Source organism: Ciconia boyciana, chromosome 6 (assembly GCF_034638445.1).
Source record: "Ciconia boyciana chromosome 6, ASM3463844v1, whole genome shotgun sequence".
In the NCBI taxonomy this organism is placed as follows: domain Eukaryota; kingdom Metazoa; phylum Chordata; class Aves; order Ciconiiformes; family Ciconiidae; genus Ciconia; species Ciconia boyciana.
The window spans coordinates 59987708-60011757 of record NC_132939.1 but is presented as its reverse complement, the minus strand read 5'-3'; the positions used below and the strand labels follow the sequence as shown (position 1 = coordinate 60011757).

The 24050-nt window shown below is 39.9% G+C and overlaps 1 protein-coding gene across 9 annotated transcripts in view; it reads left to right on the top strand.

Annotated features, from left to right (window-relative positions):
* The window catches only part of CDC42BPB (CDC42 binding protein kinase beta), a 96919-nt gene that overhangs the window by 16693 nt on the left and 56176 nt on the right, over positions 1–24050 (top strand). For all 9 annotated transcript variants that reach the window (XM_072863592.1, XM_072863591.1, XM_072863599.1 and 6 more), the window contains exon 2: positions 13188–13279. In XM_072863592.1, the coding sequence (XP_072719693.1) occupies positions 13188–13279 (92 nt within the window). The remainder of the gene's footprint in view (positions 1–13187; positions 13280–24050) is intronic.

Below are 24050 nucleotides of genomic sequence, written 5' to 3'. Positions count from 1 at the left end.
AAGGAAAAGGTTGGAAGCCAACAGAATGGAGCCTGAGGTATAGATGAAGATTTGAGATTGCCAGCCTACCACAAGCTTGTTCTGAATGTCCTGGTACTTGATTTTCTGTTTTCAAATCAACACATCTGTCTGGATGGGCTGTAAATGAGGAAGGAAAAGGAATTCTCTACTTAAATGCGTGGAAATAAATCTTGGGGCAAAAGGATTATGGATGTAGTGCTTATTAAACAAAAATGGCATGTGGATAATCTTCCTCTTAAATTCAAGTAAAGAGGAGTGTACAAAACTGAAAAGTTGTGTTTAAAATGATGAGCTTAAAAGCAGAATGTTCTATCAGATACTGCATCTGATATAAAAACTCGTTGGGATGATCCTCTCTTGATATGCCTCCCTTGAAAAGCTGAGGAGTGAGATGTAAAGGTATGACATACGGTATTTACAACAGTGAGTGTTATGATTGAAATACTTTCATCTTTTAATGGCAGTAATTTTGGTATCAGCTAAGGACAAAGAACAGATTTTTGTTTCCTACTGCCTTTAAGCATATACAGGAAAGAGGGAGGAGTTAGAACCGGGCTGCTGCTCATCTCGCTGGGGCGTGCAGTAACAGGAGGTATGTTCTGGTTTGGAATGGTACTGTGTGGAGGATATAAGCTTCCAGGAGCCTACAAGAGGTTTGGGAATGTCTAGAAGCACGTCCGTTAAACAGTGTGTCATGTGGGCTGGCAGTCTGTTGAGAGCTTGTTGTCTAAAATCATGATGCAGAAACTGGATTTAAGAATTTCTGAAAGATGTTAGGAAAAGATGGGCTAAAAATACTAAACAAAAGCAAAAGTGTGTTATTTGATACACAAAATATTGAGATAAGGGGAAAGAGCTTATTCAGTGTACTATACATAAATTAGCAAAAAGTTGGATAAGGAAGGGTGACAAAAAAGCAGAATGAGGGGAAGAGAAGAAGGAAGGACTCCATCCCGACTGTACTGGAGAAAGCTGAATTTAGAATGCTTGGAGACTTGGAAATGCCTCTAGGAAAAGGCATGGTGTTCTGTTTTTAGATGCTTGTTCCATATGCTTTGCATATACCTGCGATGTTAAAGCTCTTTAGTCATGCTCTAAATCAGTTGGATTTTAAAAATTCACTCTTAACTGTTCCAGGATTTGACTTCCCTACGGACGACTATTTGATTGAAAGGACAGTTTAAAAATATGAACGTGTATAAACTGTCATGTGTCTAATATTCCAAATTATCATTTATCCAAAATTATTTATTTCAGGGCTATTTGATGGGTATTAAACACACACACCCACACACCCCCTGCTTCCAAGCAAGCTTTAGATGGATTTTTATTCTTGTTTAATAGCAGGTATTATGATCTTGGTCAGTTTGAAACTTCAGAATAATTAGTTGATGCTGTTTAGCAAACTGATAACTTAAATGGGCAATATGCTAAAACAATTCTGCAGACTTCTTGGTTTATTTCTTAATAATGACAATTTTTGGCTTTTTTTTTTTTTGGAGCCATGAGCACATTCAAAAAATCTGTACTGCTAATGATCCACGTACCACACAGTTTGATTCCATTTCTAGAAATCTACATCTAAGGCCAGGTTTAGGATCTCCTCATAGATTTCCAGTAGATTTTTTTTTTTTTCCCCTGCAAAACCTAGACTTTCCTTTTTCAATTTAAACTGTAGTCTATGGAAAGCCTGAGGATAGATACAGACAAATTTTGAAATGTGCTGAGTTCAGTGTCAGACATTAAGGAAAAGTTGCATAGTGAAATTAGAAGCATGTTGCTTTATCTGGATAAAGTTTTCATCACACCTTGGAAGGCTGAGAGATGTATTTCTCTTCCCTTTCTACTCTCTGTACATCCTGTCTGAGCAAGTAAGTGTCAGGAAGCATCCTGCCCTCTGGAGATGCACTTGCTTTCCTAATACCCCAAAACCCAGGGATTTTTCTGTTACAGATGGCTGACCATGCTCCTAATGCCCTGCTTGCCCTGTGTTACGTTGGTAGTGACTTAGCACTTTGTCAGTGAAAATAGTGCTGCTGTAGATAGTCTTTCCTTCATCGCTCCCAGCCAGGGGCATTGGAAGGAGCAGAGCGAGGCAGAATGGCTTTGGCTCTAGAATTCCTGGTCTAGAGAGGGAGCTGAAGAAGTGAAAGTATTTATAATAATAAAAAAGCCACTCTGAGCCTTCCACTATAACATGTAGCAAATTTTAGCACGGGACTTGTTAGCATTCTCTGCAGATTTAAAGACAATCCCCCTCTTCTCTGCTTCTGAGTAACTTGAGCTACTCCAAATATTCTAGTGCCTGGTTACAGTAATTGCTTGTCGCATGTCTTCGTGGCCTTTTCCTACGGCAAAAATCTGACTTTCATTGACCTTTTAATTAGATCTGGAGCTCCAGGGAAGTTCTGAAACAGGGTGAGTAATGTCTGAGAAAATGTCCTCCTGCCCACTGCCATTTAAAAGGAAGTGGAGTGAACAGAAAGATGTGCCACACCTGTGCTTAAAGTAGCTGTTGCTATCTGAACTCTTTAAATTGAAAAACAGCTCAGGGTATTTATATGCATAGTGTTGCAGCCTTGAGCCATCAAAAAAAAAAAAAATCAGGTGCAGTTCTGTAGCACTGTAAGCTGATCTAATGCCCCAGCCCCTTAGTCTTGTGTTTCTGAGTTTATGGTGTTGATTTGTCTGAGAACTGAAGTAGCAGGAAAAAAGGTAATTGTCATTTGACTCTGCTCCCTTACCCAACTTTTCATGCAGCGGCCTGGGTGTTAGCACCGAGGCAGGCCACCTCTGCAGCAGCTGGACTGCCGGGAAGGCCGTTGCGTGAGCAGTTCATCTCGCCTTGGTCTGAGCTGCTTAAGATGATGGCCTCTGAAAAAGAGCTGCACTCCTTTACCCTTCTTGCTTTTCTGGTGTAGCAGCCTATCCTGACCCTTCAGTGATGATGATTTGATTTGTTAAACTACAGGATGATAGTTGCATTATGTGTCTTGGTAGGTTGGGTTTCTGCTGGTTTAGTGAGGAGAATCAGGTCAGCGAGGTGAGACCAGCTGAATGTGTTACAGCTGATGCAAGGAAGAAAGCCAATCTCTGAAACCACCCCTCTGGTCGCAGCGTTCCCCTTCAGTTGGGTCATTGAGCTACGTCTTTACTTCAGTCTAAATCTGTAAGCAGAGAAAAGGGATACCTCCTAAGGTGGGTTTCTCTCCTGTCACTGTAAGTGCATTTGTGTAGGGTGCTTTGTCAAGAAGAGCTTATTAATAGAAACCTCTAACCTTTAAAATAAAGGAGGTGTTATGTGGTAAATATAGCACCAATGTAAAATATGAATTGTTCTGTTACATAATGAACATATTAAGTTTTTATTAACTTGAGAGAACATCTTGCATATATCTGGAGAAAATAGAAGATGTATATTTACTGTAAATAATTGATAAAACAGTTATGCTGCTTGTCTTGCTAAGTTTTACTTTTAAGATGAAATAAAGCACGCAGTCAGAAAACTAGACCTTTGCTCATACATTGATGATGTAAGGGGTGGCTTCTTAATTAATGTAAGTGTATGTAAGCTTATATCAGCACAGTGTGGTCATCAGATTGGAATTGTTTTCTTTCTTAGCAGGGTGTGCAAGAGGTGCTGGGTCTGATGAAATTTAGATTCATTTGTATGTTGTTATTGAAATTTGGGTGAGCTCAAATTTGAGATTTTCTTAATCTCCAGTTTGCAACTCTCTGAAAAATAAGTGACAATATCAAAGGGTTTTTCTCAGCAGTCATAATTCTCAAACTATTCTACAAAAAAATTAACTCTGCTTCTTAGCTTATTCATCATGCAGTAAAATAAGTGGATTTTAGCAATATTTACAACTTTGTTATGGAATGAAAGAAACTGAATCATTGAAATTTTACTGTTTGGAACTAGTGATTCATGTAGAAGCCTGAAACAATTTTTCCATTACTGATGTGCTTCAATATGTGATCGCCATTTGCTGTGGCTTAAATGGCCTCTCCGACACCTGCAAAATCTGGCCCTGGACAAAGGAGTACAGAAAAATCCAGGTACAAATAAAGCTATATTTAAACAGTGATTGTATTCTGTGGTGTTTGTTGCCATACATTTCTTACAATGTTTTGACATGTATCTTGGAAGATGCTGTCCGAATGTGCTGTAGGTTGGCTAGAAACAGACTCTCGCGCAGCACTTCCATGCCCACTGCAGTCCAAGGCAGATCCACATCAATTCCAAAAACAGCCATTATGCCCTTCTCCAGCCTTGTCCTGCTGCCTGCCTTGGGCTGGGGCTCCAACGTCACAGCTGTGTGTGAGTCACATTGGGCGAATGGTTTGATGGGAGGAGATGGGATAGACAAGTTAGCTTTCGCCTGGAAATGTTTCGTGGGTTGACATACCACATGAACGCTAACGATGATCCAGACAATAGAGTGGAGCGTCGTGGGAAGGAACAAGGAGGAACTCTTTCGGCAGCAGAATGGATTTCCTGGATTAAAGCAGTCGTGTAGCTCCCCATTCAGTTGTCTCAAATGTCTGGGATGTCAGACGGTCCCAGGGAAAATCTGTAATTCAAAGAGCCTGTATATGACTTCATGTGCATGTGTCTTTTGGTCTGTGTATGATCATCTTGAGAAAAATAAAAGGACTGAGGATGAAGCTTAAGAAGGCATTGGGTATCAACAGTTATTCAAGAGCAGAAAAGATTCTTTATTGTGGAAAACCTTATGAAATTCAAGTAGAAGCAAGATCTGGTATTTCAGTCTCTTCAGAAAGTGACAACTTGCAGACATTATTGGGCTTCTGCACAATAGATTAGTCAGTGAAGTCTCTAAGGCTGAAGAGGCTGATAGACCACCAGGGAACCCATGGTTGGTGCGTAGTCTGCTGAAAGAGCTGGGAACCTTAGGGAGAGGTTAGAGAGGCATGGCAGCTTTCCCTCTCCCAAACAAATGTGGCAAGTTGGAAAGAGGTATGAAAAACTGGACTACACACTGCAGTCGGGAACACAGTTTCTCTAGGAGTTTTCTTAATTCTCCCATGAGAGCTGGGCTAGAACTTAATCTCAAGCTGCTGTGTGTTTTTTGAAATGCCTTGGTTAGTACTCGTAGAGGTGCAGGTTTTCTTGTTCAGAATGTGTTATCCTGCTTAAAAAAGTCTGTTTGTGTCCTAATAGCTGTATGCTAAAATGTTACGTATTGTGAAGCTGCACCAAGCTTGTGTGGATGGTAAGTCACTTCTGGGTTTCCCAGACTAAATGCTATTCACAGTCACATTTTTCTTCAGTCTTAGTACTAACATTTCCATCTTCCAAGGTAAACTTCAGTATTTAAAACCAAAATAAAACAAAGACAAACCCTGCCTGAATTGCTTGTACTTTCCTAAATTCTGGATCATTCCATGACAGTAACACAACATGAAGATGAGAAACTGGGCAGTGAGCTTCCTCCTCTGTTAGCTCTCAGATATAAGCTTCCTCTCCCTTGTACTTGCATCCATCATAGCATGAGCATATGCCATTACCTTTAGGTCTGATTGGAGTGTGGTTTTTAATTTTACCTGACCATTATTTTTCCATAGGTAAGCTGCTCATATATATATATGAGTACAGCAAATAGTCATTTGGCGTTTGTTCTTGGATATGTAAGCCAACACTTACTTCCTCTTGCCTGTTAGAACTCTGTTGCTATCTAGTTCTCAAGCACGGTGGCTTTGACAGGAGTTAAATTGGCAACACATTTTCTCACTTGGACTACTCAGAACCATCTGTGTGTTCCTCAGTACTTGCCTGTACAAATCTTGAGTATTATCTTTGGTGTCCTTTCAATGTAAGCATGAAAAGCAGTGAATGGGCTAGTTAGGCAGATAGCCAGCTATTAGCTGTTTGTGGTAACGTTCATCAACAAGCTGGCACATGGCAGCATATTGTTGCGGATTGAGTCCTTCTGTGTGGTACTTGCTTTTGGGGCTTGCCACACAAAAAGAGTAACAGTGAACACAGATGATGTTTCAATGTAAATGCCTTGCTCTTCTGCTAGCAAATTTAGTGAAGCTAATAGGATCAGTACCAGAACTACTACTCAGTATTTTTCCTCAAAACATTTCGCAATGCCATTACCCTTTAGCATGGTGATAAATTTTTCATGCAGTTATCACAAACTAGTATACAAATTCTAAATGCCAGGATCAGTTCTTCTGTAACTGATAAAGCTGCTTGTGGAGCAAAATGCAGAAGCTTTTAGCACTCAGTCTTGGTTTATGCCTAAAACTAATGACAGTTTTATCCTTTTAAACCTTTGAGGATTTCGCATGTAACTATCTAATCCAAATCTTGTTCAAACTCATAGTTCTGTTAAGTGCCAGCAAGGTATCTGATTGAAAGTGGTCAGGCACTCTTATTTTACATATGTCAGAAGGCTTTCGTAGAACGAAGCAAAATCCATAATCATGGCTGCAAATGGGTATTTTTGTGTGCTGCTACTTCCGAAAAGTTTGAGGTTGTTGTTTTTTTAAAAAAAAAAATTGTATACCACATTATGTATCACAATACAATATTTAATTTAATAATAGAGTTACCACTTATTCTCTTGAAAAATGCTGGTAATCAGCCTCAAGAAGAGTCAGGTGTTGTGTTAGTGTATATGTCTGTTTCTGCTGGCATTTCAGTTCAGATAAATACTGTTAGAAGAGAACATCTTAAAATTAGGAAGTAGTGACTAGGCAGGCACTATAAAACTGAATGGCCTTGCTCGGGGGATGAGGAGGACTCTGACAGCGTGTGAAGCAGCATCCCGTCTCAAGAGGCTGTTCTGCAAGGGCTGTAAGCACTTTGCAAGAGGTAACCAGGTTGTGCTTCTCAGGTTTTTAACCCAGTGGAGCTTGTGTCATTGTGATGATGACCGGAGTCTTGCACCACTGAATTTACTTGTCTAATGGATGTTGATGAATGATGAAGAATCAGATTGTTGAGCAAGAGGCAGACAGAGTAAGTGAAGTGTGTGTGTGTGTATGTATGTTATAAAAATGGGGGGCAGGGCACAGCAGAAGTCAAAGACCCCGCAGAAGATGTGTCAGAGAACACAGAATGTGTCAACTTTTGCTTGTAAACAGCCGAACTTTGGTGAAGTTCGGGTTCCTGTAGAATTGGGATCTGCCTCCTTTACTAGGCTCAGTGGAATAACCCCCTGCCCTTCCCACCCTACTACCTTCCCTTTTCTGCTGTACGCTTCCTTTCTTCCCTCTTCTGTATCGCTCTGCTGTCCCTCCGTGACTGGGGACAGCAAGGGATGTCTGCTTTGCACCTTAGCGTGTGCTGGTTGCCCAGCTAAGTGGGTGATTGCTATATTCCTGCTGCAGCCTTTCCCTTAGCGGAGATGATACTGTGGGTGTCTTTCCTATTCACTGCCAGTTTTTTAATAAAACCTGGAGCAACTTGGTATCTTTGGACAACTTCAGTGAAGTTTGGTAAAGGGGATATTAAGGGTCTTCACTGGGATCGAAAGGTACCGGGCGGGAGAGATGGACTCAGACTGCCAAACAGTGTGATCACACATACCTTATTTCCTTAGGAAACCAGACTGAAAAAAAGCAGTCACAGGGGTGGACAGTAAGAGGAAACAGGCCAGCACAGGAAAAGGGAGGCAAGGAGCTATAATTGGAAAAATTAAGACTGGAGTCAACAAAGGATGGAAGAATTAACAAAAATTTACATTTCTAAAATACAGGGAAAATGTCACAATCAGGTAGCAAGAGGATTGTACTTCTTTAAAACTCAGGTGTGGGTTGTAACAGGTATTTATCACCCTAGTAAGCAGGTTGGGGCTACCTGGGTGTGGGTATCTCCCAAGACATGTATACAAGCACTAACTTGTTAAACCTGTCAGCCTACTGTTTTAGTAGCAATATCACAGGAATGCTGTTTCTTTGAAAAGGGTGCACAAAGGGCAAACGAGTTACTTGATTTCTAGAATGTAAGTTAAGAGGGATGGTTGAGAGAAATGGTAAAACTTGCTGCTCTTTCATGTTCGTCCTCCAAAGAAAACATCTTAAATAAAATATTGGATCTGCCTGGTGGGAGTATGGCTCCACAGACAATTATCTGCGTCATTTTGTTGTTTCCCTGACATTAATGTTTTGCAATTCGCATAGTTTCCTACCACAACTTTTTGTAAAGGGGATGAGTAGATAAAGGGAGAGTGGTGGCAGATGAATTTCTGTATGACCAGACAGTTTGGACAAACCTTCTGGGTAGATCTACCTGAATGTTATCATCATGTTATATAACGACTTAAACCCCAACTCACTTACAAGATCGGTTCTGAACTGTGAAAGTATCTGGTGCAGGGCAATCCAGTATATGAATAGGTTGTCCAGAGAGGCCATGGAGTCTCCATCCGTGGAAGTTTTTGAGACCTGACCAGGCAAAACCCTGAGTAACCTGGTCCGAAATCAATATTGACTGTGATTTGAGCAGGAGGTTGGACTAGAGACCTCCTGAGGTCCCTTTCAACCTGAATTGTCCCTGTAAGACTGTGTATTATTTTCTTGCAGTTGTCACATTTATTTAAAACTTGAAGCTGCCAATGATACAAAACATCAGATGTTCTTGAATGTTTGGCAGCTTCGACTCAGTGATTTTTGTGACTGAATTTCTGGAAGCTTGCACTGCCTTAACAAAATATGCAGGAGTCCTCAAATTAGAACCATTGGGTAAGCCCACCACCGAAGCAGTAGTTATCATAAACCCAGCGGGTAGTCTTTTGTCCACTGTAACGTAAAGGTGCTAGCTTTTGTGATTCCAGGTAGTAAATACTGACATAAATTGAATGGTTTATAATCTGAACAGAAAGTAAAAATCCAAAACATACCTCAACACTTCTCATTTTTAACCACATCCTAGCTTGGGAAAAGTTGTCCTAGAATTTTTTGAGGGTGATGTTGACAGTAATACCATCCTTCCCTGACCTGCTTTCAGAAATGAGAGGAAATTTGACATATGCTTCTGACCTTGACAGAGGCCGGTGTGCGCCCATTCCTGGGGTAGCAGTGCAGAGTGCCCAATCTGCCGTGTCAGACCGTCTCTGCCGGCATTTCCTGCAGCTTTTAGTCGTTCTGAAACAGTCTTCAAATATCTTTTATCAGGTGGCATAATACAAATTGACTGTAGATGCACCAGCTCACAAACCTAAATCACAAACCTATTTACCTATGACTGCGCTTCAAATTATGTTTTCAAATTATTCACATTGATGGGGTTTTTCTGTGGAAAAAAAAAATCCTAGTCCTATCTGTCGGGGAAGAGGAGACTATGATTGTAATAGAATTTGTTTGTGGGTGGAGAATTATATCTTTCATACATATCCTGGTTTCAGATGAAGAAATAAATGCTGGCATTTCACTTCCGATTATGAATATTGATCAAAACATCAACTATTACTGTTTTGTATTATATTCGTGAGACCATACGTTTCTTGGCTCCTTAAAATTAGTTGGGGGTTTTTTTCTTGTGTGGCCTTCTGGAGAACACCCTTCTTCCAAACAATTTAAGTACAATAATGCAAAGTCAGCTTGAGAGAAAAGGCAGTGATGCATACAAATATATTGCATGTAGAACGCCTATCCCAAATTCTGATTACAGCCTCACAGTCATGAATAAACAAACTCTTGCAATTACTCTCAGCTAATGTTACCCTGACAACAGTATATATAACAAAATTCAGTAATCACTGCCAACAAAACCCCCAGTACAGCTAATGCTTCTGTTTGCCAGGATGAAATACTTTCATTAAGTATTAAATCAACTCCAAATCATAAGTTCTGCTTTTAATATTAGGATCAAAACTAATCAGTAAAGTGTAGTTATTAATTCCAGTATATGGAGAGAAGTTTGCTTTGAGTTCCCTATTTATAAAATAGTGATATGTAAAAGGAGAAGCTGGAGCTTTTTACCAGGGATGTAGTGGTGGGTATGTCACTTGGCATCATGCTGGCACGCACAGCGAACAGAGCTCTCTGATACTTTTGGTGCAGGTTTCTGCTCACTCAGTTTTGCCAGTTCTGTGCATGCTGCTGATCTGGATGTTAGAGGGTTGAGGAACAGCAGCCTCCTGGGAGGGAGCAGGAAAGCAAATTGGAAATATTATTTTATTTAACTTACTAAGAGGTAGAAATTGTGCAATCCAGTACTTAAAAGCAGCAGGTCACACTCCGGTGTAAACAGGGTTCTACTCCAAAATGCCAATAAAGTAAATGTCAATTTAAATGAATTACTGGTGTGTTGCCTCCTCTGAGCTCTGATCTGCTGCGTAACCTCTGTTGCAGTCTCTGTGATGATGAGATTCTGTGGATATTAGGTTTTATTTTCAAATTTTATTTACTTTTAAGGAATCTTAGATGCCTTGACAAAGACTTGAATTTTTCCATTTCAGAGGAAGTCCTATCCAATTTAAAATTTTTCTGTACGTTCAAATATTCATGTTTGGTGTTTAGCTTTCCAAGAGAGAGACTGCTGAAGTTGCAGTGTTTCTGAACACCAACGCCTGCTAAATACTAAAAGCCAGCATTAGTTCAGTGCACAAAGAGCTTGTAAGAATAGTAACTTCCTTTTAGGCGGGAATATTTTTTTCATTTACATGTATTAAACTAATTCATTTTAATATGTAGTACTTCAGTTGACCAACTGAGATGGAAAAAGCAGGACCAACCTAGGACTCTTGCAGTTTTTGAAATGAAATGGTGGTAAAGAGAATGAGGTCTGCCAGTCCTTCCTTCTTGAAGGATACAATTCCTAGAAAGATAGCATTAATGCCCTTCTCTGCAGACACTATTTCTTCTGTTTACTCAAATTTAAGTACGTGCTCTGCTTGATACATAATACTTATTATCTTTTAAAATATAAAACTAATTGAATTCACTTGCTTTAATACAACTTAATGCATTTCTAAACCGAATCCCAGTTTTAGCGAGGTGAAGTTTGATACACTTCAAAGCAAGGAAAAATGTAGACAAAATAATAAAATATTTTGTTCAACAGTTGACAAAACAAGAAAAATGTAAGAAATAAGGGGTTTTTTTTAAGTGTTTAAGATTTTTTTATAGCTTAAACTTGCATAGTTTTGTGTCTTCCTGCTTTGAAAGTTGCTTGTGGTCAACTTACAGCAGCAGGGTTTTTTAAATACTTAAACCAAGTATTTTGGTATTCTATTTACTGACTAGAATTATTGCTAAAATTGGTTATTTCTTTAAAAAAAAAAATTATTCTTGGGTTAGTGTCCCCCAGAAGTAAAACTCACTGGATTTCATTTCCCCTCCTTGTGAATTTTAATAACAGAAGCTGGTGTTCTGCAAAATTAGTCTGATGACCTGCATTCTGTAGTCGTGATCCATAACTTGATAATGGAACTTTCACATTTATTTCTTATCTGTAGTTGTGTTTCCTCAATCTGTCCCGATTTGATGGGAAGGGAAGGAGGCAAGAGAACCTTGCAAAATTATTGGTATATATCACAGCCATTGGCAGTGGTATTTACTTGTATAGATGTCTGATTGGACTGGTATAGGTCTCTAACTGATTTGAGTTGGTGTTGCTGGGTCAGGTTGTTAGAAACAATTCGGAGTTTTGGGATGATGGTCTCAATGGCCTTGTGATGGGGGAGACCCTGGTAGGCATTTCTGCCCAGCTGAAATGCCCAGCATTTCTAGCAGAAAATCTAGTAGAATCTCGTTCTTAAATTTCGTACTTTGGATAGACAAGAAACATCCAGCAAAAAGGATGTACTTGTGGAGGAAACCTTTTCAATAAGACCTCTCCTAAGTACAAAGCAGTAGCATGGCTATTCTTCAGTACAGCTATTTCTTAATTTTATTAGCTGTTACATGAATTTTTGCTGAGCGGCTTTCAGGCTTTCTTGGTTAGACTTCATACTGAAGTCTGTAATCTCTGGTTCAGACTTCTGTATCTCCTGCGTGTTTGTAAGGTTTGGTTTGTTTGTGTTAGCATCTGAAATACATCGTCAAGGTGGTGACCCCTCTTGTAAGAATTCTATTTGGTTTATAACTCATTAGCTTAATCATAATGTAAGGCGAGGTAAAACGGGAATCTGGGCTGAATTACAAGTAGTAGTTCTGTGATGTTTTATTCAGTTGCAAATGGGAAAAATACATGTGTTTAAAAACTTTGGTCTTTTTAGTCTGATAATGTTTGTGATGAGGTGAAGAGCAGCAGTCTTTTTTGTGCGTAGTTGGAAGTGTAAGCTGCTGCTTTGTGGACACCATACTTGCTCTTGTGCAGTTTAGCTTGCACCACTGTTTTTCCTTATTGATTTGGTCTTCATAATCAGAGTAGTGAATTGTAACAAATGTTGTATCTAAACAGTAATCCTTGTCCTGTGATACGCTAGAAATAAATAAAATATTCTGAATGGGAACTGGAAAGGAGAAAATTTATGGGCTCTGCAGGTAGAGTGGAATTTATCAACCAGATATTTTGAGAAATGTCTTGAATCCAGTGGGACCACCAGAACGAAGTAAGTGTAGGTTAGTTAATTGCTCAACATCTTTTAGGCTGCAGCCCTTCAATACTTGGTCTAATTGAGATTTGGTGAATGTTGCTTAACAGAAAAGATAGTTCAAAGTAAAAAAATTAGCCACAGATCTTGTAGAAAATGGTTTCATTGCTATTGAGTAGACACAGCTTTCCCTTGAGAGTAGGTTGTTAAAGCTTTAGCTGGTACTAGCTGAAATAATAAAAAGTAAAGCTGAAGTCTGCTTAAGAAGAGAATTATTCTAGTGGCTGAAGGATAGGACAGATTTTCTCTAGGGTTTACCAATAATGAATCAGCTCTCTCCTTTTCACATGGTCCTTCACTGATTCACAAAACCCTAAAGAAAGGTGGGGGGAAATCCTTCTGAAAGACTACTTTGCTCTTTACTTGCTGGCAGCAAGGCAGAACTAATCATAGGATTGAACTTTTCAGAAAATTCTAAGTGTTAATTAAATAGTGTAATTAATATTTTTTCCCCTCTATAGTTCTAGTAGTAGTTGAAAAACTACTGTTGCACTGGGTATGCAACAAGTACTTTTGACATCTGGTTTATGGATTATTTTGGCTTACAGTATTTCTCTTCATAATGTTTGTTTTTTTTTTCTTAAACAGCAAGACCATTTACAAAATTGGTAAAGGAAATGCAACTCCATCGAGATGACTTTGAAATTATAAAAGTGATTGGAAGAGGTGCATTTGGTGAGGTAAGAGATTTTTACTCTCAGTTGTAGTAATGTAACTTTCATCATTTGTGCATCTGATTTCTTGCTAGAGTTGACCTGTACTTGTCCTAAAGACAAAAGATTCACACAGATATGTTAAAATACTTCCAAATGCGGGATGTAGCTAGGTACGAGTGAAAGGTCCCTTTGAAGCAGGGTATTTAGTGTCCAGTTCTGCCATTTCTGTGTCTGACTCATTCTGACTTCAGTGTAGCAAAACAAGTGTCTCTTCAATGTGTGTATGAACAGGGTGGTCCCACCTAGCAGCTGCACAGCTGAATTTGGGATCTCTTCTCCCACTTGCCATATGTACTCTTCTGCGCTACTATAATTTAACACAGAACTGGGCTGCTTCGATGGTAGGAACGCGGAGGCTGCTCCACCCATCTGCCTGTCTCTGTAGCAATCTGGTAATGCAGAAAGACGCATTTGGCTGCCTCAAAGGTTGTTCTCTGTCATCTTTGAAGATCAAAGGCTGCTGGATCTGTTTTTTGGACAGCAAGTTGAATCATGCAGGGATGATAGGAACGCCTTGTGTTTTGAGGACTCACCAGTCCCAGGACCCTGGACTGAAGCTTTACTGCTTAACAGGCTTGATGAAAGTCCCATCAGTCACAGAAGTCTGATAGAGCTTGCCACTGGCAAAAGCATTCATGAGCATGTCCCCTCCAGTAGGCATAGGATACCTGAGACTTCTGGAGAACCTCAAAGACAACCCTTTCAGCATTTAAGTACGTGTAACTAAAGCCATAGCTGTCAGCGAAAGAGGTTATTAACTAGAGAATTTCTAGAAGTAAAAAAACCCTTAGATTTCTTTTCAGGATGCTTCTTTTAAGTAGTGCCACGCTAAAGTCAAATGTAGTGACAGCCATTAGCAGGTCACTTCAGCCCATTAGCACTGGGTTGCAACTTCTGCTGCCAGTGGCTAAGGCTAGGCTTCCTCATCTTTATCTCGTGTTGTCTCCACAGAGAGCAGGACTTCGTGCAGTGCAGGGCTTTCCTTCCAAGCATGGTGTGTTCTGGTCACGTCAAACTCTTTCGCATAGGGTTTGATTGTAGGACAGAGATATCACAGGCAGACCAGAAACTAAGCTAGAAAGGTGCTAGGACCCTACTCGACTTAGGTTCAGAAAGCAATGAGGTTTCTATGTGCATATGCACTTGGTAGTGGGTGAAGTAATAGCTTTATCCACATAATTTTAAGCTACTTCAGAGACTGAAGTAAGACAGAAATTAGTGTTTCAAGAACATCTCTTCATCTGTACCATCATCTAATGATGTGATGAGGTAATATGTCGTTCATGTGTAATCATCATGAGCATAGCTGCTGAAGGAACTTGAGCATTTTAAGTAAAATGTCCAGATAAATAGTAACATCTTGACCTGTAAGACAAAAGTTCACTTTCTAGTGGATGTTGAACTTGATGAGTTGCAACATTTGTTACAAAAGGAAGTGTTATCTTAGGGTAGTGGAAATACTGCATGAAAATCAGTTGGCTCTTTCACTTGAGTGTTTGTTTTTAGCTGGCACGTATTATTTGATCATGGCTTTTAGAGAGAAAAATTACTGCAAAGAGTTTGGCAGGAAAAAGCAGAAATGGGAAAAAAATTGATAAGTCTAAGGAAGGGCTGAAAGCTACAAATTAATTCCAGAAAAGAGGTCTGAGCAGAGGGGTTTATGAGTAGATAAAAGGCCTAGAGAATCAAGACAGTAGTAGGTAACTGCCTACCTCTCTGTTAGGGTTTTGATTCAAAGTCGTAGCACAGTTTTGAAGAGAGTGCCCCTGCTTACTGCAGAATGGTTTTTCTATGCATGATCTGGATTTCTTTTGGAGGAAGCTAAACCAGAACCTCTGTTCCAAGTTTGCACCAAATGTGCTTCTGGCCCCAAGGAGTACATAAGAATCAGTCACTGGGTTTGACTCTCCTAACAGCTTCAAAGCATGTTTGGTCCAGGAGACCAGGCTAGATACAATCCAAAGGAAAATTCCTGAACTGCATACAGTATAGAGGGGAAGGCTCAGCACAGGCTACTTTCATCTTGTTCTGGTCTTGCTGTGCCAAATTACTTGCTATAGTGGCTGTGACCACTGATACCTAAGGAATTTTAGATTAGTGTTTTGGCAGTTCGTCTTTTGGTGGGATTAGAAGTGGTTTCTGGATCTTCTCAGAACTAGACTTGTGAATGCTATAGCTATCAGAAATGGTTTTAGGTCAAGGGAGCACTTTATAGCGACTTGCAGATGGAGTCAGTGTTGGGAATGCCTTCACACAGTATAACATTAAGGAAGGGCTGTTTTCCATAGTACTTGCTCTGTTCTTTTTCAAAAAGATGCTCTTATCAACTTAAGGAATTGACTGACTGGAAATCTCAGTACAAGAGCAGATGAAGCTGAAATGAGAAAGTATCTTAATTTCATCCTTCTGTTAGAGCTGTGAGTGCTCACAAAGTCAGTGGTGTTAGTTGTGTGTCAATACTACATTGTCTTGTTCATCTTTTAATTATAGAAGTTTTAGTGTATAGTTGTAGCAGCTTGAAACTTTTTGATCAGTTTAAATTATGCTGGAATCATTGATTTTAAGTTCATTATACTTTAATCCCACTTGCCAGAGAATATTTTGTGCTTTGCTTATGAATGAATCCTTTGACCCTTGTGTATACTACATTGCTATAATTGCCAAATATTATAGGCATTATAAAATAGTAATTATATAAAGGTTGACATTGCATAATAAGAAAATAAAAGCTAGTTTCTTGAGAGGGACTTATGGCATCTGACTTGTATAAAGCAACACTTCAGAAAACTGAATGGGGGAGCTGTAAGTAATTTTTCCATAGTACGTTCATACATACATAGGAACTATGTCAGAAATTAGTTGATGGGATTCTAGTGGTTATAAGGTTATTCATTAGTTCTTGTTTAAAAAAAACAACCCACACACAACTATCTGCTAGAAATAAATTTTAAAAATATGTATAAAATATTTATTAGAATGCATAAAGAAATTAATCAGAATTAAATGAAACATATTCCTATTAGAATTAGGTAGTTTAAATTAAACGCTGAACAGCTAAACAAGCCAGACTTCAAAAAGGATGAAAACTACATTCCATTCTTCTCAGTTTAGCTACTTTGGACTTTTTGGAGAGTGCCAGGGTCTTTAGTCTTACCAAAGAACTTTTGCATAAATCAGTAGCTTTGAAGAAAGATAGCTTAAACAAAACAAAGGCATGATATTAGTTATTAGTCAGGGTCAGTGGTCAATTTTTGCCACACAACATCTAAGCCAAGGAAACGCAGTCTTTGACCGGAGAGAGGATGGAGACCACATGTGAGCTTGTCCACGTGTGAAAACAACTGCAAAATCAGTATCTAATTTAAGGCATATTGATACAATCACCAGTACATATCTGTCCTGGCATGTCAGTGCCTTTTTTTTTCTTTCTCCTTTTCAAACCAGCAGAACTCAACCTGGTCCTTTACACTTTTTTCCAGCAATATGAGAACAAAAGCCATCTGGTAGTCCAAAACCACTTGAGTGAAAATTCTTATACCATGGGGGATCTGAGAAAGCAAGAGAAAAAATGTTTCTCAAAGTTCCATTATTATGCTAGGACAGAAATGGCCTAGCTCAGAACCTAGAGATTTTTTCTTTAGCCACCTGCCAAAACATGCAGTTCTCCTTTTCTCATAAACTAAGCCAGCTACTTTGCATGCAGGGTAAACTGAATGTCTGAATATCCTTTACAGAAACATTTAAGGTTCTGACTCCTGGAGTCACTGGCTTGCGAACATAATTTAATTTTTTCAGAAGTTTCATAGTTACGAAGAAAAGTTTGAAATGTTCTTTGAGTGCATGACAGTTAGAATAGCATATAATTTGAAATGCTAGCTGTAAGAAGGATAAACTACTCATGGCTATTCCCCATCTCCTAGGGTATATTTGCCTGGGTGTATACCCAGCTGGCTGGAACATTTTTGTGAGTGCCCCAATGTTTCTTTAGTCTTTCTTCTTGGCGGGTCATATAGGCAGATAGCTCATTTGTAGAGGGGCAACCTCATGAGGAATAAAAGTAATGATAATTAAAAAGCCCCCTGAAATAAAATCAGAACTAAAATGGTTTTCTGTAATCTTAATTCTGGTTTCTAGTAATAAAATTAATGTAGAAGTCTGTCCTGGTAGACAAGAATGAGTATGTTGTGTAGGGTGAAGTTTTTTGTTAACTAGTGAAAATACACGTTCTTTAGAAGATTTAAAGAATATGAGCACAGAATGGAAACCTCCTCCAGCTTTTAGACCTTTAAAAAAACCACACTGAAATAAAAAACCCAAACCACCTGTGGCTTAAAGTTTGCATGTGCCTGACTACTCTTTCCATCTGTAAACACTATGGACCATTATTTGAAAGGAAATAATGTCTGAGAACCTGTGCTTGGTGGGATTGTGCCTACCTAAGAAACTTATGCCAGCCTAAGAAGTGCCTTCTGTGTGCTTGGTGTTTACCTCTGCATGCCAGGGGAACTGGGAGTACTGGTGCTACAGTATGATGAGAGAGGGATGGGAGGAGGATCCTGTGTACAGGGACTGGCCGGCTCTGCATATTTGCACTTGCTCCTTTGCGAGCTTCATCTGACCTCTTAGTAATGTCCTTGTAAGTCTTTAAGATCACTTTTCCTCATTTTGTGTGAAGGGCCATTTAGGCACGCTGCTGTAGATTACCGCATTTCAATGAAGGGCAGTTGTTGAAGGAAGAACCAACCGTGTCAAGATGTACCTTGTTTGAGAACTTGGATTGTATAATGTGGCTGACACCTCCTGGAAATTTGGCAGCATGGGACTGAAACAATTATTTTCCTTCCCTTGTTTGTTAGCAAGGATTTCTTGAATGAGCCACACTTACTGTGGTTGCAGCGGAAGGGTGGAACTGCTTGGTCTTGCTTAGCACAAAAATAACTAAAACTCTTAACGTGCCCCACCTAAGTATTATTACTCTGGATGGATTAGAAATACCTTTTCATATAAATGCTGTTGTGTGCAGACTTGATCTGTGTCGTGTTTAGTAATAGGACATGTCACCTCGACTCAGGATGCTTAGTCAGAGTCTTAGCTGGAATCAACAGAGGTAAAAATCTGTTGCCAGAAGAAAATAAATAAAGGTTGAGAGAAAAAGACTGGTCCCCTGTGTACCATGGGTTTCTGATAAGTTATGTGGTTCCTGATGAGAGATATACTGGCTAAGGGTACAGTGAGCCTCAAAGTGAATGTGCAAAACCTAAGCTTCCTGCAGACAGTCGTGCTTGGCAATGCGACGCAGAGCTGTTTGTGCCTTCTCCACCTTGTAATTGCAGGTGTAGGGTACCGAGTTTAACGTTTTTATGTACTTCTAGAAATTAACCTGGGGCACAGTGAGCCTACAGACTGCAATTAAGGCTGTCTCACCTATTCAGAAGCTTTGGTGATTGGTGTTAGGTACCCAGCAGGGACTGTGCCTTCCTACATTGTAAATTAACAGAATTCCTAAGTATTGCACACAATATATGACACTTTTCATCCAGCTATTCAAAGAGTCAAAGCACTCAGAATACAATGCAGAAGAAATATTTAATTAACTTTGCTTTTCCACAGTCTGCTCTTTGCAGAAAAATACCAAAGCAAGCTATTTTCTGCTGTGGAAATGGATGAAGAAAGAAGCTGCTTTGTTTTGAAAATGCTTCAAAAGAGCTGGTTGCTATCTTGGTCCTCCCCAGCTCCGTGTCTGTTTGCATGGCAGCACCAAGTTACTATGGTGACAGGCAGGTTTGCAAGGAGATGGAGAGAGACAGTTCATTGCGGGGCCACTGCGAGACCAGCCAGTGGTCTCTGCGATCCCCCCGACTGCGGAGGAAGAACTTAGGTGCTATTCAGGGCCTTTATTCTTCTTTTGCAGAACCTTTCTGGCTGGTACTTGTAAGTGATTTCTTATTTGCACGACATGAAGATCCATACCGTGTTTTCAAAAAAAAATGATTTTGCTTTGGAAATGTGCACCGTGACATATGAACCCTACCAAAAGACACTCTGGTTGCTCATTTTAAATGTAAAATAGACATAAAAAGCTGATAGAGCAGTCCAGACCAGTTTTTCTCAAAGATGCAGTATTAAAACTGTTAACTAAGGAGCTATACATCAAAGACTTCTCATACCAAGAGTATCGGGAGAATAAAGCAGTTCCTGCAGTGATTTTTCAGTAGCTAGTGTCCAAGGTATCAATAGCATGAGAAAGAAATAGTAGAGTAATAGTGGCATATACAAGCTTTAACTGAGGAAATGACTGTAATATTCAATTATTAATCTGGTAATAAGACATTACGGATAAATTGTTTACATCTGAAATGACATTTTGTCTCTTCTCCTGGTTGAAGGGCTTGGCTAAAATCTGTGCTCGAATGTCTAAAGCCATTCCAAGTTCCTGCCAAAGGTTAATTCATGGTAATTTTACGCGATTTTATCCATGTAATTTTATTGTCCATTAGCCTAAGCAGATCTTTTATCTTTTATCATCCTTATTACTGATGTCCTTCCTTCCAATTTTATTTGTAGGTAGCAATCATATCCACTTTTTGACTTTTTTTTTTTCGAACAAGCAGAGCTTTTCATATTCCCACGGTAGTATGAGAAGCTCTTTAGTTACTTGAGCACCTCAATAGTCCTCCACGCCTGCTCCAAAGTTTATTTCTCTGGGGTGCGGCTGTATGCGGAGTTCCCCGTGAGTTTGTATTTCTACAAGGCAGTAACGTTGACCCCTCCCTAGTGTGTACCTGCCTATGAATTCCAGCGTTTGCCTTTTCCTTAGCTACCTGACATCATGAGCTGACGGCACAAGGATTATCACCTGTATGTCGGTGGTGTTCTTCTTTTCAGCTGAGAACTTTTTGCATTTGACTTTCACCTTATCCCTGAAAGTCCATTCTGTGAGGATAAGTTTTACCTGAAAGTTTAACGTGCCATGAGCATGAATAGCGTGTTAGGTGGCTTGTTTATCTTTGCTTTGAAACTAATACCAGCATGGTTTCCAAGAAGTGGAACATCAAAGAATTTATAAACTTTCCAGTAGAAAGTATTTTTGTTAACTATCTTAATTGTCTTCTGGAAATCCAGTCTTGAATTTCAATGATTTCTGCACTTTCTTACATCATGCTTATTGTTTACAGAAAATAAAATTTGTAACTTGATACTACTTACTTGATGTTGATCATGTCACTCACGGGGCAGAGTACACTGGTGGGAAGTTCTGTCCTGTTTGTAGAGGCTGATTTGGCTCGGATTCCCACCCTGTAGATTTCATCAGGGCATGAGGAAAGGTGGAACTTGGCCTCGGCTGGCTTTGCACATTGCAACCCTAAATGTCAATATCAAGTGGCTTTTCAAGATGAAAATGCAGCAAAATACTTCTGTAAAACAATTCAAGAAGCAAAATACTAGCTCTTGCCAAAGTCTAAAAATGTTATTTTAGCTATATTGGTTCTGTTTTTATTTTATTGCAATACGAGTGAAACAGACCTTTGAGGCAACAAGTACTGGAAGAAAATGGATGGCAGAAGTCACACAAATCTGATAGGGTGTTGCGGCGTGTAGTTACCACAGCTGGCTCTCACTTTTGCTTTAGCCCCAGTTCTCATACATTTTTTTGACATAAATATGTCTTAAGTTGGTTGAAGTGTAGGCCCTAGGATTCATTAGGCTTTCTGAGGTCCTTGAGGAAACATACTTGATCTTTATTGCAGTGTCCCTGTTGCCGTGAATCTTGAGCGTGACGACTCACAGTGACAGTAATCAAATCAGCTGGTGACAGCTTAGATCCGTAGGGGCTTGCCTGGAAGGGGGTTGCAGCGGCAGGGGAGCCCCTGCCTCTGGAATTTTTCCTTATCAGTGTTCTAAGTCTTGGTAAAACAGAATCACCTAAATCTCTCTACCAAACCACTCTGTGGTTGTTGAGTATTCGGAACCCTCCATTCTCCATTCCAACCTAGCATAATGAGATGCAAGCTGGGTAAGTTGTAATTTTCTTAATTTGCCACAGGTATCAAAGATAGGTGTTCTGGGTCAAAGGTGTGTGGGTTAGTTAGCCCACATCCCATCCCTTTGGCCAGGTGGAGAGGTGTAGGAAAAGTCCGAGGCCAGACCAGAGCTGAACCCTCCCAGCTTCCAGCGGCTGAGGGGTCAGGGACTCCCTAACCATGCCTGTAACTCGGTGGTCAGTAGCCTCTGAGACTTCTGCTATGTGTGTTACTAGGGTATTAAGCACGTACTTAAATACTTTCTAAATACTTAGGTGTCCGCAGCAGCCTGTGGCTGAGTTCCAAAACTGTTGTGCGACAATAATACTTCCTTAATCTTGCTACCTTTTTATTTGATGCTTTTCAATTTCTCTGTTATGAGAAACAGCAAATAATTGTTCTCTGTTCATCTTCTCTGCAACGTTTGTAGTTTTGTATGCCTGTCATAGCTGTTACCTCTTCCAGACCTGGAATATTTTAGGTTATTAAATCTTCTTCTTCAGAAACTATTTTTTACCTCTGGTTGTGCCTTTTTTTCCTTTCATTATACTTAGCATACTTTTTTTTAAAAAAACAACTTCTATTACAGTGTAAGTTGTAATAGCCTTTGAAATGAAGAGTCAGCATCAAAATTAAATCCTGGTCTTTGACAGTCTGTGCATAGCATGAGCACTTGTTCAGCCAGTAGGCTTTTCAACTTTGAAGATAGAAGCAATGCTTTTGTTCTTGAAGTAGGCATTTGCAGCAGTGTACAGATCTGCATCCTTTGGAATACCTCTGAACACCAACTGAGTATTTTTTCTTATATTAGTAGATGTGGTGGACCGGTATGTAGTATCGGAGCCATCGTATTTAAAACCTGACATCTTGCATGGTTAGCACAATTGCAATATAAGAGGTTTCTGTTTGATCTTGCAAAGTGGTCAGTGTGGTTGTTGTAATTGAATTTGAGGTATGCCAGGGAAAGAGGAATTAACAGAAAAGTAAGAAAAAACAACTACACCTAGCATCTCGGAAGCAGCCACAGCATTATATGATGAATGTAAACTTAGAAATACCGCCACCTGATGAAGAAAGTAAAAGAAAGCTAACTCAAGGAAACGCTGAGGTGCTTTATGGAACAAAGGGTGTAGCATTTTTTGCAGTGTTGCAACAATATTCTTGCTTATAATAGTACTGAGTTTATCAAGGCATAATTTAGTTTGTGCTTCCCTGGTTCAGTTCAGACATCAATGAGGTTTGGGTTTTGCATTTCTGTTTAGTGGTTTTCTTAAAAAACAAAAAAATCCTGATGATGAGAATGGGTTGAGGAGCCAGATCTAGTCAGGCCAAAGTTCTGTTACTTCTGTGAGGCATCTTCTGCACCTTTCAGGTTTCTTTTTCAGAGATAAAATTCTTGGGGAATTACCTATTTTGCTGTATGGTTACGTGATTTTTCTTATGCTGGCACAAGAAGCTGGCCCGCTGTGCCCCTTAAAACTAAAGCAGCAGTGTGTTTACTGCTGCCATAACTTGATAACCACTTACTGTAAAAATGTAAGTCAACTTTCCTTTTATTCATTCCACTTTTTCTTCCACAGAAGACAATTCTCTTCCTCCAGAAAGTTTAAATTGGGCTTTTTTTAAGCAGTCCTTTCAGCTGAAAATAAATAGCACTAATATAGAGAGCAACTGGGAAATTGCTAAATAGGTTCTACAGATTTGGCTTCTTTTTTCTGTTCTCTCTTTTTTTCTTTGTCTGGGCCTGTTCTCATTCCCCACTTTCTGTTGTAATGCTTGCACAGCTCCTCGGCTGCGCGCGTCCTCCGCGATGCCAGGCTCACATCACTCCTCGGCACTTGAGCACGCTTCAAACTTCTGTCAGCCTGCAGTGCTTCCAGGCAGCGCCGGCCTCCGATGAAGTGCAGTAGATGTCTCTCTGGGTTCTGATTTGTGCACTGTGTTTGTACTTAAATGGCTGAGCAGTTCTAGCGCTGTGGTGTAATGAAACCTGAATGTTGCTACTTCAGGGCTTGCAGAGCTACGCTTGCAAATTGCTTCTGCCTCAGAGCTTTGGTTCGTCCGCAGCAGGTAATCGTGCTCAGTTTGGTCCGTCCCTTCAGTGGAGATGGGGATATTTCCTGAGTCATCATGTTCTGTATGGAACAGAGTTTAAAATGTACAGCAGGTAACGTCAGCATCTTGCAGTTTCCCAAAGCTTTTAATGTGCTGTTTGACTTACAGTGTGCCTTCAGCTGTATCAGGCAAATAATTCAATTAAGTGTATGCAGAGAGGTTGTTACAAAGGCTTTTCACTGCAACAGAGCTAAATGTTTTAGGTCATTACCAAAGGTCAGTGTTGAACATTTTCATATGTCCCAAAGAACCTCATGTGTTCAGATGAGATGTTCTCATCTTACTCATCCTTCCCCCGCAGCGTGAGCAGTGTCTGCGGGAGGTGTTTGTAGGCCAGGAGACACTGGGATGTGATGTAGCTGTGGATGTTCTAAGCAGCTTACAGAAGCTCCTTCTTCGTGCTGTGTCTTTCCCAGCTGCGTTTAGGGCCAGATTCCCATGTCTTTCCTGTGATGGATACCTGCTAGTCCTTTTCTTAAGATATGTTTCCATTACATGACTCTGTGTGCAGGTGTGTACTAGGTGTTGCCCATCCGTTATGTGACCTGGTGAGTGGAGCTTCACACACCGAAGGGTGGGAGGCTTAGGTATGCATCTGC